The sequence below is a fragment of the Microtus pennsylvanicus genome, chromosome 12 (assembly GCF_037038515.1).
Source record: "Microtus pennsylvanicus isolate mMicPen1 chromosome 12, mMicPen1.hap1, whole genome shotgun sequence".
Classification (NCBI taxonomy): Eukaryota; Metazoa; Chordata; class Mammalia; order Rodentia; family Cricetidae; genus Microtus; species Microtus pennsylvanicus.
The window spans coordinates 28,151,136-28,166,753 of NC_134590.1; the positions used below are offsets into that span (position 1 = coordinate 28,151,136).

Consider the following 15,618-nt stretch of genomic DNA (forward strand, 5'->3'; position numbering starts at 1 on the left):
GGGTGATTTCACAATGTAACAACTAATATGTGACATTGTATGCATGACTTTGTCTCACGTGGTCTGTGGGTTTCTCACAGCTTCCCTAATTCAGCCGCATAATATCTTGATAACTGGCTTGGCACAGTTACGGCTTCAGTAGAGCTGCTCTGGAGAGACTCCTCAGAGGCATCTTGGAGGCAGGGTTTAGAAATAGCTTAGGCTACTTCACTGTTTTTGTGATAATCTAGAATTCTCTGTTTTGCTCTGACCTGGATATTTCCTGAAGCATTATGGAAATCAGGGTGCCAATCCCTCTGCCTACATGGGATAGGAAATTTGCTTTCTGAGCCTCTCTGGCAATTTGACTCTGTTTCCTGCTAGAAGGAGTTATCTCTAAAATGTAAGGGCTGGCCCAGTGGCTCATTTGCTGAAGTACTTGCCATGTAAGCCTGAAGACCTGGTATTTGGATCCCCATATTAAAGTACCATGTGCCTGGGACTCCAGGGGTGGAGGGGTGGAGCTATGCTGATCCTTGAGGCTCTGCATGTACCAAATGTAGCCAATACAAGTTCAGTGAACGGCCCTATCTCGGAATCTAAAGTGGAGCATGATAGCAGACACCCAGTATCAACTACCTCTGGCTTTTGGTGTGCACACATGAGAGAACACACCACACACACACACACATGCACACACACATACACACCAGAAATATTTTTTTCAAATATGCAGTTCTGCAAAATATTGCTACTGGTTGTCCTTCCCTTCCATATAGTAAGAGCCTCAAAACTGAGACAAGAATTCTGGGCAGCCATTGCAACTGTTCCATGTTCTCATCTGAATAGACCAGTCTTCCCTTGTCTCCCAGCATCCCAGACCTGCCTGATAATAACAGATTTCAGCTGCTGCTCATTCCTTTAATCAGCCATTTTAAAAGCTGAATCTGCTGGAGGCTTAGAAGGTAGGCAGACTGGTTTTCGTTGTACTTTGAAAGATGATAGTTAGCACATACAAATGCTTACGTGATATATATTGATATATAATATTCATATTATATAGTGTTTGTGTGTATGTATATATAAAATCATCCTAGAAAACATAATTAAATAGAAGTACTCACAGCCCCTTTTATCCTGTTCCTTTGCTTACCACCCACCTCTCCACCCTCACCCTCTCCAGAGCTAACCAGTTCTCCAAGATCCATATTTATCATCCCCTCTGCTTTTTAAAACGCTTTTGTCAGATATATGTATATACTTAAGGAAAATGTAGTTTAGTTTTTCATGTTGCACAGACAAACAGAATTTCTCCGTCATCTGAATTTGTTCTTCTGCAGTAACTTTTTTGGGAGTTGCTCCACCTCCCCTGGTACCCTGCAGTTGCTCAGAACCAGGCTGGAGCTCTTTGTTTGAAATTTCCTGCAGGGACAATTCATCATCTGCCCAAGAAAATCAGTACTGTTGCTTTCTGGCGTGTTTGGTCTGATTCAAAACTTTCCCCGCTAGTCCCTCTGCCTTCCACATTCGTTTATTCGAGAGATGTCTGTCTTCTTTGAGTCAGGCACTATGCTAGACCAGCAGAGAAAAAAAAGACAGCTTATCATCCCTACTCCCGAGGGAGCTTGTCTCCAGACCTCCTCTGTCAATTGAGTACCAATAACGGTCTTAGAGATTGAGGGGAACGAACAAGGTTCAGTGATAGAGGATTGGTGTATAGCAGAGCAGAGGTGTATAGAAGGCCAGCCTTTGGGGTTATCTAGTTATACTCTGAGCCCCTAGTGACCTGGACATTTGTGTTTCTGCCTTGAACTTTATTAGGGCAGCCTTATTTGATCATACGACATGATGCCATTGCCACCACACTTATACAGGGTCTCCTGCCACACATGTAGCTCCAGGACTTGACAATGAAGGAGAAAAGTGGCTATGCAAGGCCTGAAACCTGACAACCCGGATTACAACTTTATATATAGGAACTTTAAAGCCATCCTAAATCATTAACCATGAGATTGATGACACAGATAGCACTCCTGGGTAGTATAACGCTGAACTTCAGAAATATATATGTATTATAAATACGTACATGACTTTATGTGTGTATACATATATTTCTCACATTCTTAACCAGCCTCCACATGACCCCATCATGAGAATGACTAACGTTCTTTAATCCCTTATAAAATATAATAGAAGCCAAGACTCCATCCCCGCCCCCTTTTCTCAAACCACATCCATGTGTCTGCACGGGGCTGCTGTTTGTGGTGGAGCTGAGTCCTTCTGGAAAGTCATACTATGCATGTCTTTAAAGCCCACTTCTGTCAGTTATACTTGTTACTAAATTGCAATATTTAATTAAATGTTTTCACATACTGATGAAATATAAATAAACAAAACCTGTCTTCAGTGACAAACCTAATTGAATGCTTTCAAAGGTCTCTAAAGATGAGTCACTCTTAAACAGTGCTTTTGAAGTTGGAACAATGCAACTGCAAAAGGTCTGGGGAGGGGAGTAAGACATTAAAATCCACAAGAATTCTGCCCCCTGACTGTGCTGCGGGCTTCTTTAACTTATGGGTCCACTGAAGTGGACTACATGGTAGTCAGAATCCCTAGCAAGATGTAACAGATTGTGAGAACAGAACTCTGCAGCAGATGGTGGCCAAAGAAAGGGCATTGAAAGAGCAGTGAGCACACACAGCTAGATGTTAATTCAAACAAAATTATACTTGTCTATGCGGGTAAGTTAACATATGGGTATAACATCTGAGTGTATGTATTTGGGGATGTATGTGGATATGTATGCATACACATTTGTATTTGGGTGGGTAGATATGGATGTGTGTGCGCGCATTGTATTGGGAGGATGGGTGTGGATATTATATTTGTATTTGGGTGGATAGATATTGATATATGTGTGTACACATTTGTATTTGGGTGGATGGATGTGGATATGTGTGTGGATATGTATTGGGGGATAGATGCTTGGGTGGATAGATGAATGGCTACTGATATGTATTCGAGAAATCTGGTTGCATGATTCTCGTTTTAAACAATTTCCACTCTCCTGTCCATCCTAAGCAGACTTGGAGAGAGGACTCGGGCTGTCCCTTGCCTCACCTGCTCAGGTGGGACCGCCCTCCTCAGCGGTTGTTTTATCCAGTTCAACTTTAAAAGATTTCAGACGTCGTCCCATTTTCAAAGTTTATTTGGTTTTTCATTTTTTATGTTTTATTTTCATTTACTAAGAATTATAGTGAGAACCCTAAGAAAAGACTCCATGTTAAAAAGCAATCATTTCAAAAGGAAGAAAAGGGAATGTCAGCCTGCTGGATGGATGAGGGAGGTCATGACCTCTCAGTGGTCTGACCCCTTTGGCCGTGTCAGACCTGAGATGACCTTTCCTCTCATACCTCCTAGAGGCAGGCCCTGCTGTTTGGAGCCTGCTGAGAGCTGGGACACAACAAGAAAGTGGGCTGGTGTTCAAAACTCCCAGGCAGTACAGGGATGGGGATACTAGCTTAGACCTGGAAGAGAACTGCCATTTGGTCAGGCTGAACGTCAGTTTTTACTCCGTCATTTTCCAGATAGATTTCAAGGGCCTAGGGGTATTTTAGACCTTTAAGGAGAATAGTATCCGTAAATAGAGCCGTTTCGAATCCAGCTGTAGCCGTTCCCCTTCTCTTCAGCATATCCAGTTGCAGAAGTACCCATGCTGATGTTTAATCAGCACAAGTGCATGTGCACACAGGTGTGCGAGGGTATGCTGAAGGGTTTCCATAAGGGCCATTCAACTCCAGCCAAGCCTGGCACAACCTCCTATTTGAGATGCTTCACTTTCTTGAATGCTTGAGGAATAAGGACAAGCATGTGAAAAGCCATAAGCTTATGAAGAGCCAGGGAGCTCCAAGCCTGGTCCCTGGGAAAACTAGGGAGAATTCAGCCACCCCAAACAAGGAGGGGCAAGCCATTTCAGCCATCCCTGGAGACTACTAAACTATCCAAGCCTCCCTCCATTTGAACAGTGTAATGGCTGGAAGGGGCCGTCCCTCCAGGGTTGAGAGCTATGGAAACCGCTGGTCTCCCATTGCTGAGGTAAAGAGCCTTGAGTAGATGAGAAGGGTGGGAGGAGGGCAGAGGAAGGGACGTCAACACAGGAGCTTTGTGTGGTTACTCCAGGGAGTAACTAGACACTGCCCAAGAGACCCAAAGCCCTCCACAGAAAGGTATCACGGGGACATGAGCCACCCCCATTTTAGAAGAGCACAGTGGTGCCCTAGGGGTTTGGGAGCCTCCCTTATCAAAAGGCGGGTCTCTGGGGTGTACGGGCCATGCTCAGCTAAAGGCTGGCATCTGCCTCTGCTTTATTATCTCTTTAACTAAGGGGCTTAAATGAGAATTGCCTGGATTCATACACTTGAGTTGCCTTTAAAAAAAAAAAACAGACTGTTATCGAGTGAGCTGGCTTAATGGAGCAGGCTGTTCAAGGAGCCTTAGAAGTAACTGAATATGGCACGTGACAGAGCACAGATTCAAAGGAGACTGTGCAGCAAGTCTGGGAAAGACTCACACCTTACATAGCCAGAAAGGACCTGGGTCTAATGCAAGCCAGCCCATAATCTCTACTCCTGGGACAGTCCTAGTTCTTCCCAGTAAGAAAAGCGTTTATCAGACCATTGTAAAAGAATGTCTTTAGGGGGCTGGAGCGATGGCTCAGCGGTTAAAAGCACTGAGTGCTCTTCCAGAGGACTTGGGTTCAATTCTCAGCACCCACATGGCAGCCAACAACTGCCTCTAACGCCAGGATCTGACACCCTCACACAGACATACATGGAGGCACAATACTAATGCAAATGAAGTAGAAGTAAATAAATTATTTTTTTAAGAAAAGAATGTCTTTAGTATAAAGATGAGCTAAGTGTATTTTTAATTTTTCATGTATGCACATGCTCTTAACATGTATGGAATCATGCATGGTGAGTAAGCCACCTTTGGAGTGAGACGGCAAGAGCTTAACTCTTAGCTTTGCCACTGGTTGCTGGGCTGGTCTTGTGTTACTTTTCAGTGGCTCCCTTGCTCCATCTACAAAGTGGGGATGGTAATATTGTCTACATTGGCTTTCTGTGGAGATCATATGGGCTATGGGCTAATGTCCACGAACTTCTTAGTGTAGTTACCGACTAGAACAACAGTTCTCAACCTGTGGGTCACACTCCCTTTAGTGGTTTACTATCCCTTTCACAGAGATCACCTAAGACCATTGGAACACACAGATAATTACATTACAAGTCACAACAGTAGCAAAATTCCAGTTCCAGTTATGAAGTAGCAAAGAAAATAATTTTATGATTGGGGGTCACCACAACATGAGGAACTATGTTAGAGGGATGCAGCATTAGGAAGATTGGGAACCACTGAACTAGAAGGGACATCAGAGAACGTAGAGATGGCTAATACAGTAGGAAATGGCTCATTCCATGTTGTAGCTTTTGTGCCCATGTCCCCTCTTTTCCATTGACTGCAATAAGAATTGGGATCAACAGCCTCCCCAGATGTGCCGTTGAATGCTGGGAATCCTGGTGTCTACAGGACTGCTAATCTGCCATCGGAAAGACGTCTTAAACCCTGTCTCTACCAGGGACATTAATGGGGTATCGTGTATTAGTCACTGATATTTCTGATCTGTGTTTCTTTTTCTGTTGTTTTATTTCTTTGTTTGGGTTTTTGAGACAGAATGTTGCTATGTAGCTCAGGCTGGTGTTGAACCTGCAATTCTCCTTCCTTAGCCATTTAAGGCCATAAATTACGAATGTAGCCACCATCCTTAGCAAGAAACTTTTATTTGGAAAGAATTTTTTACTTTGAAAATTGAAAATTTAATTGAAAATCAGTTTTTTCATATAATATATTATAATTAATTTCCCCTTCCCTAAGTCCTCCCCACTTCCCCACTCACCCAAATCCACACCCTTTCTTTCTCTTTTATTACAATACAACCAGATCTAAAAATAATAATGATAATGAGGATAACAACAAAAATAAAAGATAAAAGGCTCCTTTTTTCTGTTTGTTGGTTTTGTCCCATTCTGGCTTGTTTGTTTTACCTTTTTTGGAAAGATTTTATATGTGCAAGTTTTACTATATGACTTGGGTAAGTCAATGTAAAACAATGTAAAACAGTGAAATTTAAGTAAATTGTGAAAAATGGTTAAATTAGAAGTGAATCCCCTTCAGCTGCTCTCCCCAAAACATGTGCGTCTCCGGACACTTGCTTTGAAGAAAACAGGAAAGTTGGAGAGGGTTGGCAGTTTGAACAGAAGTTATCCTTAGGGGCCGTTTGAACAGCACACCTTCTTAAATGATCTTTGCTTTATCAGTCAAGTTTGGCCTTTGCCTTTTTTCCATCAGTTTCTGTTGTTCAGCTGGGTTACTTGAGTTGAGTTGAACAGTAGTAACCCATACACACTTCTATCATACAGCCTGCTCTGTAGTTGACCTTAACCCGTGTGAGTTCCCAGCTTCTGCCTTAACTTTGATGTAGCATGCACAGTTCCCCAAGTAGTCTAGACTTTTCACTAAATCATCTTCCATCTAGTAATGATGTCATACTAAACTCTGCCTAATGGATAAATGTGTTCCTTCGTATACTTCTCCCAAATTAAAATGGCCATTGGGAAACTGAATGACTTTTTCTGTTCTATAGAATATAAGTTACTTTACATAAAATGTTAGTCTATTAGTCTTTTAGCGGAATTAAAAATATGTTGTGTGGTATTAGAACTAGAGATGTTTCTGCTTGTTTTCATGTCTTTGTTTCTTGACAAGGTAATGAATAATCTAAATGGATAGATTAGATGATAGATAGATAGATAGATAGATAGATAGATAGATAGATAGATAGATAGATAGACAGACAGACAGACAGATTTCCCTACGTGAGTTTACAGAAAGAACCCTCATAGTGAACGAAAAGCCACGTCCTTGGCCTTCCTCCTTTTGTTGATAATAAGGCACAGGCTGTGTTGTCTCGATTGAGCTTCAGTGCAAATAGCAGCCAGGATGTGAGTCTATTCCACACTCCGGCCTTTTGCAGCCCAGCTTTTCCTAGTTTTGAACCTTTTCAGAATGCAAGAAGAAATTATAGGCATGTATCTCAGAAAACTGCAGGTTTCCCCTCTCCACAAGGTTTGGCATGGGATTGTTCCAAGGGTTTGTGTGGTCTTGGATTCTCTCCATCAGCTTCCTGCTACCCCCCGCCAGAGTCCTCCATGCAGAGTCTGCTGAACACAGAGAGGTTTCCCCACTCTGTTCCTCACCTCTGCACAGGTGAGGTGTGGGCTGTCCCCAAAGGTGCCTGTGCTGGAAGATCATCCCCCAGGGTGCTGATATGTCAGGGTGGTACAACGTAAAGAGGTGAGACGGGACGGTCAACAGGTCACTGACATTCCTCAGAAGGGATCAGTTCTGATTCTGCAGAAAGAATTATTAAAAGGGTGAATTGTGTAAAGAGTAAGGCTGGTCTCTGTGCCCTTGCTTCTTGTCTCACCATGTGACCTGTCCCCTCACATTCTCTCCTCATGAGGCCATGCTGTGACAATACCAAGTCTCCTCACTGAGATCACCAAACAGATCTCAGCTTTTCAGCCTCTAAGATTATCATGGAAACTTTTTACCTTCATAAGGTACCCAGCCTCTAGTGTTTTCATATAACAACACTAGTAAAACTATATGTATTAGTTACTTGTCTGTGCTGTGGTAAAATACCATGACCGAAATTAACTCAGGGAGGAAGGGGTTTGTTTTGGCTTCTGGTTACAAAGGGATATAGAGTCTGTAATGGCAGAAAGCGTTTGACTGCAGGCAGGTATGGTGGCAGGAATGGGAGCTAGCTGACCACACTTTATCAAGACAGCTCCCTGCCCCAGTGACATGCTTCCTCCAGCAAGGCTCTACCCTGAAAATCCCATCTCTCCCCCAAGCAGTGCCACTAATGGAGGACCAAGGGTCCAAATGCCTGAGCGTATGGGGGACATTTCTCATTCAAACCACTATGCCATAGTTCAATTTGTTTTTTTATTTATTTATTTATTAAGGATTTCTGCCTCCTCCCTGCCACCGCCTCCCATTTCCCTCCCCCTCCCCCGATCAAGTCCCTCTCCCTCATCAGCTCGAAGAGCAATCAGGGTTCCCTGCCCTATGGGAAGTCCAAGGACCACCCACCTCCATCCAGGTCTAGTAAGTTGAGCATCCAACCTGCCTAGGCTCCCATAAAGCCAGTACAGTGCAGTCGGATCAAAAACCCATTGCCATTGTTCTTGAGTTCTCAGTAGTCCTCATTGTCCGCTATGTTCAAGCAAGTCCGGTTTTATCCCATGCTTTTTCAGACCCAGGCCAGCTGGCCTTGGTGAATTCCCGATAGAACATCCCCATTGTCTCAGTGTGTGGGTGTACCCCTCGCAGTCCTGAGTTCCTTGCTCGTGCTCCGTCTCCTTCTGCTCCTGATTTGGACCTTGAGATTTCTGTCCGGTGCTCCAATGTGGGTCTCTGTCTCTGTCTCCTTTCATCGCCTGATGAAGGTTAATATTCAGGAGGATGCCTATATGTTTGTCTTTGGATTCACCTTCTTCTTTAGCTTCTCTAGGATCGCGAATTATAAGCTCAATGTCCTTTATTTATGGCTAGAAACCAAATATGAGTGAGTACATCCCAAGTTCCTCTTTTTGGGTCTGGCTTACCTCACTCAGGATAGTGTTTTCTATTTCCATCCATTTGTACGCAAAATTCAAGAAGTCCTTGTTTTTTACTGCTGATTAATACTCTAATATGTATATATTCCATACTTTCTTCATCCATTCTTCCATTGAAGGGCATCTAGGTTGTTTGTTTTTTTTAACAAGTCAGACATTTGTGGAAACCAGGAAACTTTGCCTACCCGTAAGAGTTACTACACACAGTGTCACATACTAATGAAGAGTATGGGCTCATCCACACACATACCACCTCTCTGTATGGGGGCAGCTGGGGTCCTCTGGATGCTTCTGTGTATGCCAGATGCATCCTCTGTTAGTTTAAGCTTTGTTGACTCCACCTTTTCCTTCCCAAAACAATTTCCTTGATTATCAAAATTGACAAGTATCTCCTTATTTCACAGGTGTTTGGATAGCTATGGTCAAGAAAACAGATATTAGTAAAGGTTGACAAAGATGTAGAGAAACTGAAACCCTCTTAAGAGTATTGGTGGGAGTGTCAAGTGGCGCGTCATTTGGGACACTGTGGATCTGGCATTCTTCAGACGGTTAACACAGAGCTGCCAGTGCGTGCACGTGGGAGAAATGAATGTGTATGTCCACACCAAAGCTTGTCCGTGCAGAACTACCAGCATTAGCATGTTGACTGAGATACAGAGACTTCCCAAGGGCCTGCCAACCGAGAAACTATTTTCTCTCTAAAATTTCCTACTGTGGGTGTTCCAGATACCTGTGCAGACACATGGAATGTTGTGCACTGATACCGTAGAATGCACTGTAACTGCGCAGTAAAAAGAAGCGATGAAGTGGTGGTGTGTCCCGCAGCCTGAATGAGCCCTGAAAACAAGGCAGATACAGGAAGTCAACTGCAAAAAGCTGGGTATTCTATGGTCTGTTTCTATGGAATGTCCTGTCATTGAATCCATAGGGTCAGAAGGCAGACTGGTGGATTCAAGGGGAAGAATCAAGAGTGTCTGCTGACAGATTTAGGGTTCCCTGTTGGGGTGAGATGGGCAGGCACGTGTTCAGCTGGACAGCAGAGCACACGGGCCTGGATGACTGAGTCGACATAGCAAGGCCATGGCAGTGCCTAGTCACAGGAGAACCTAAACCTGCATCTCAATGTCCTTATGTTCTAAAGGGGAGAAATTGTACCAGTGACCTCAGGGGTCACGTGAGAGGTGATGAGTTGACCCAACTGGTGTATCTGTGAATTGAGGATGAATGTTCTCAGTGTATCTCGTTTTGTTAACTTCTGACTTATCCTTGATTGTTTCTCTTCCTGAGTGGATACATAACATCAGAGTAGTCATCAGCGAGTGTGATTGCCGCCTTTGCGTTTTTATTAGCTTAGGCTGCTCCCCTTTAAATGGTCCGGCACCTGGTTTAGCACATTCAGCCACTTTGCACGTACCCGTCCCAGCTAGTTCCACTCTTGGCGTGGCCCTGTCACCTTTCTCCATCTTGCTGTCAGACCTGGAAACTGTCAGTGGCTTCCAGACAAAGGTTTCATCACAGTACTCTCGTCCGTTTTCCTTGTGTTCCTCTTGGTTTCCAGTGTCTGGGAATCCAAGCCCCTCGGGAGCCTGTTCTCCGTGAAGCCTCTGCAGTCTAGTGACTGAAACCAGTGGCTGTGGTGCCAGGCGATTCCGAAGCCCGCTTCTGTCAAAAGTGTTCACGCTCATCGTGCCTCATTATTCATGTTCGTGAACAGCAAGAGCAAACTAGGGTTGAAGGCATTCCAGACTGTTATACTGAGCTCAAGATGTCATGAGGCAAACTTAATTTAAGGATTTGCTCACTTACGAAAATATCTCTCGACTGTTTCAGGCTGTGACTCTGCAATTAACCTGACATTTCCAAAATCCCAAAATGCTGTGAATGATGTCTTCACGTCTCTCCAGGAGATTGCCAGAGCTAGGACTCTCATGAGACAGTTTAAGTCTGTGTATGTTCCTGGAAATCATACTCATCAGGTGAGTGTTCATGATCTCAGTACCTGTCTGCAGCTGTGTTTTAGAACACAGAGGCCATGGCCACAGGGAAGGTTCCCCTCAGCCCATCATTCTAGATGGACTCCCGAGTTCCCTTTTAATGGACCCTTTGGAGCTCCACTAAGTCTGAAAGCCTCTCAACTCATTTGTGCCCTAGACTTAATGTCACTGGTGAAAACTGTTTATCGCCGTGGGTCTGTCTCCACTGTAGACGGTAGCCTGAGGCAAGGCCTTTCCTCTGGGTCCCGCTGTTGTTGGTTCCAAACAAGGGACTGGCTTCACATGGTTTCAGTTTCCTAGCTCCAGCAGCTCATCAGTATTAGAGCAATCAGAGGAAAGCAAGGTTTAACTGACTGTGGACAGGACAGGGGACACTGGGACAAGGGAAGCGGTTGTTAGTAAAATGCCCTGCAGCTTTCTAAGGGGAACCTACAAAGTTCTAAAGAGAACCTACAAAGAATGTATTGACTGACCATTGAGTAGAAAGATGAGACCATGCAGGAATTCCCAAGGGAAGTACATGGAGTCACCTGGTGCTCGGAGCCTGGAAGTCAGATCTAAGGATTCTGGTTGGAAACACATGCTTCCATGTAAGAACAAGTGTTTCTGATGGGAAAGATCACTGGGTATGGCTGTGGGAATCTTCTCCTCCACTTCCCCAAGATGTCTCTGGTGAAATCAGACATGTGTCACGGTAGGAGACTGTGGCCATGAGGGGTGCGTCTCAGGGTGGTGGCTGTTTAAGTGCATGTAGAGGTAAGCCGCCGTCCCATGACAACCCAGCAGAATCTCAGTGCTGCTCCTGTGTGTTCCTACAGTAGCTGACACTTGAGCACCCCTGGCCTTGGTCTCCCCCTCCCCTTGCTTTCTACAGCAAGGAGGCCAGAAAAGCATTGGCCTGAGTTCCAAAAGGGAGTGCATTGCCACATACACTTAGCAGCCATGGCAGGTGGCAGTCTTTGTAGCCAGCATTCTATGTACCTTGGTTCTCAGTGAAGTTCTTAAAGTATTGACTAAAGGTGCCGAGAGCCATCCGAAATCACTCACCAAGATATCAAGACCACAGAATTTGGCACTTGCAGAATTTCCCATCCTTAAAAAAATAAAAATCTGGACACATCAGCACCACAGAATATAGAACTTGTCACTCAGATCAAATGTGTGATTTACCAGTTCAAAAAGAATCAGCAATTTTAGATACTGTGTTGTGGACCAAGTCCAAAAAACATGCTGATACTGATGATATATGACGAAAAGATCTAACCCAGAGAATGTCAGGAGGGAAATGGCTACAATAGTTGGCAGAGAAAATAAACCACAAAAAAAATGAGGTCTTTTCCATTTTATGACCATCACTGGGCACTAATTTGGCCAACTTCACATAAACACACATCAGCTATGAATCATGGGTATGATAAGGACACTGTCCCCACATCATCAATGCTGTCATTTCTCCAGGCCTCGGGGCTCTGTCCTGCAGTCATGACTTCCGGGAACGCAGTTTTCCAATGTTGCATACACTTGCCCTCATAGTAAGCCAGTGACATCAGCACATGCAGTAGAACTCCCCAGCACTGGCGAGTGATGGTTGGGGACGCATGGGTCCTGAGTGCACACTGTGAAGACGACATTATTCGTAATGTAACGGAGTGAAATGCGCCATGGCAGTAGAAAGAGAAATAAGTTCAACAGGCAGGTTGCTGCATGCAGCTGCCTTTCAATTCTTTCCTCGGCCTCTTCTTCTCGGGGGAAAAACATGGCTCTCTCTGTGGAACATTGTTCTAATTTTGTAAAAGCTATAACGTAGGATAAAGAGTATATAGAAGTTTATGTGTAGTATATCTTTAAAAGTTTTGGGGGAAATGAAATAAACAGATTTGTGGGATTGTAGGAAGAGACTGGAGGGCGAGACACTGTGTGACATTGGGCAAGTCCCTTCACCTCTCTGAGACAATATCCTCCTCTCTTTACCTGAAGCAAACCCTTTAGACAGGAATACCGACCATTTCATCAGTTTTTGGTTTTCCAAGTTGTTAAAGAATTTTATAGCGACAGCTGTGGGTGCCATGAGAACAAGAGATTCTGATGTGTTTGGTCCATGGTCACATCCTCGGGGTCTAGAGGCAGCTTATGCATAGGGGGTGCTCACTAAACATTTGTGGGGTGCATCTTCAGTGTGACGCATAGTGTGACTCAGGTCAGAGGCTGTACCAGAATACAAGTTAGGTAAGTGGGAAGGTGTATAGATTGGAGCCCGAGGCAAACCGTGCTGGCCCTGAAGATAGTACTCGGCTGGGTTTATGGTTTGGCCGTCAGTGGCCCTAAATGCACGTGTGCTGTAGATTGGTCCTCTCCTGCTGGTGCTACTGTGAGGTGAAAGCTTTAGGGGATGATGTCTCACTGAAGGAAGCAGTCATTAGGAGAGTGCCCATGGAAGATATATCAAAGCCATGCGCCCCCACCCCACACCCACTTCCTGGCCACCAGAAAGTAAGCATCTCTGCCACCACACACATCTGGCATAATGAGCCACCTCCCCACTAGCCAGACAACAGCCACCGCCCTCAGAAGCTGTGTGCCAAACTCACGTTTCCCTCCCGTGGGTTGGCTTCCCCCAGGTATTTTTCACAGCAGCAGGAAGCTGCGAGCCGCATTAGGCAGATTTCTATCCATTGCTTCTTCCAGTTTGGTCTTTGGTCCCTAGCTTTAGGGAAAATGTGTGCTTTCCACCAGGAACATGTTATCACCTCACAGAACCTAGCTGAGATGTGCCAGCACACCCAGGACAGGACGAACCCTGATCTTGCCCTGGTTCCTATCACCATCCGCCCTGCACTGTGCTCTGGCCTCTCTGCCCTGAGTCTTGAAGTTCTGCAGCACCAGGCTCCTTCCCCGTGCCTTCTTTCTGGCTCACATGCACACGTGCTCACTCTCTGAGGCTCTCATTTCCCTGCTGGCACTGGAGCACTTTTGACTTCATCTTTACCCGCTTCCCCGAGGTCAGGTGTGGTGCATATACAAAGTGCAGGCAGTGTGCCTCTCTTTGGAAGGGGAACGTGATTGATAAAAGAAATGATCAAATAACTGGAAGGGGCAGAGGAGAACTGGAGATCCAGAAGTGATCCACTCGGGATGTGGGGGGATGAGGACAAGGAGGCTGTCGCTGAAGGTCCTGATGGGAAGAACATAGCACATGACCAGAAGCAGCTCTTCTGCTCCCTGTGGACCTGTGGGCATTGCTTGCACTTGCCCCTTCTGGGTTGATAGGCAGGCAGCTGGGTAGATGCCAGTGCCTGGGTTCATGGCCCAGCGATGCCCCTTCCTCAAAGACACATCACTTTACCTCTCTGTGGCCAATTCCTCCTCTGAAGAAGGACATTCTCTCACAAAGATGCTCTGAGAATTTGGAGAATTAATGCCAGTCCAACTCCTGTGATAGCCCCAGACGCATAAGCAGGACTTACTGATCTTTCTCTATGAGAGAAAGTACTTGGAGTGTAAGTACTTGTAGTAACATCAGAAAAACCAAAGAGCCACCCAGAAAAGGCACAATTTTTAGGTAAAAAATGAGCTATAAGCTCTTTTTTTTCCTCCTGTTGCAAAACAAGAACAAAAAAATAAAACAAGGATAAGTCAAGAACAATGGCACTGGGTTTTGATCCTACTGCACGTACTGGCTTTGTGGGAGCCTAGGCTGTTTAGATGTTCGCCTTACTAAACCTGGAAGGAGGTGGGAGGTCCTTGGACTCCCCACAGGGCAGGGAACCCGGTCTGCTCTTCGGGCTGATGAAAGAGGGGGAGTTGATTGGGGGAGGGGGAGGGATAAGGGAGGTGGTGGCGGGGAAGAGACAGAAATCTTTAATAAATAAATAATAATAATAAAACAAAAACAAGGACAACAACAAAAAACACTAAGGCCTTTCTCATGGGTCTCTAAAGACAACATGGGCCTATGACATTATCTGTCTGCCACCTAAGGGACACACCAGCTCTCCAGCCATAGACTGCTAACACCAGCCTGCACAGGACAGGACCATGGCCCTCCATGAGGAGAGCTACTACTGAGGTCTGTTTGTATGATAAGGTTGGGTTTAGGGATTATCCCTATAAACTGGAAGCCTATGGCCCCCAGTGCCTGGGCCTGGGTCTTCATTCCCCCCCGCCCCCATTTCTCACTGCCTGTGGCCCAGGTTCCTTCCCCTGCGGTACAGAGTTTGATGTGCCATATGCCTCATCAGGAGGATATTAGCCGTGTCTCCAGGGCATGGAGCTCATAGGCCTTCCAGTAAGTGTCATCTGGCTCCAGAATGATGACAATTATTGCTGAACAAGTCTTCAGGACAGAGGTGCTGGAGCCAATGCAGCACAGATGTGGGCCTTCTTCCATGCCCCTGGCAGCTGAATAAGAAAGTCTAGAGCCACGGAAGCTTGATTCATCTCATGCCCAGGGAAATAAGGCTCTCTGAGCAGACATTGGGCCCATCTCTTTTGTCAACACTCCCCAGCTTTGGCCAACAGCTGCCCACATCCTAAGCCAACCTCTATTCTCTCCCCTAATTGTATTAATGTCTACCCAAACCCAGACCTGCTCAGTTCCTTATGGGCAGGGGGGCGGGGGGGATAATTGGTACCAAACAGAGCTAGACTAAGGACCAGGAAGCTTGGCGTTGTCTCAAAGACACTTCTAACTAGAGTGTGAATTCAAGGGAATTCTTTAGTAAGCTTGGCTTTCATTTCTTCATATTGAACTCGGAAAAAAAACTGCATTTAGTGTTTTAAGGAAAAGTTTGCTTCTGGATATAAGGAAAGATGGATGGATGGATGGATGGATGGATGGATGGATGGATGGATGGATGGATGGATTGAAACACTTTTTTATATTCAAACAAACCATTTCC

General features: G+C 45.2%; 1 protein-coding gene across 1 annotated transcript in view; it reads left to right on the forward strand.

Annotated features, from left to right (window-relative positions):
• The window catches only part of Scfd2 (sec1 family domain containing 2), a 314,059-nt gene that overhangs the window by 269,402 nt on the left and 29,039 nt on the right, over positions 1-15,618 (forward strand). The window contains exon 6 of the mRNA XM_075943079.1: positions 10,557-10,702. Within this exon, the coding sequence (XP_075799194.1) occupies positions 10,557-10,702 (146 nt within the window). The remainder of the gene's footprint in view (positions 1-10,556; positions 10,703-15,618) is intronic.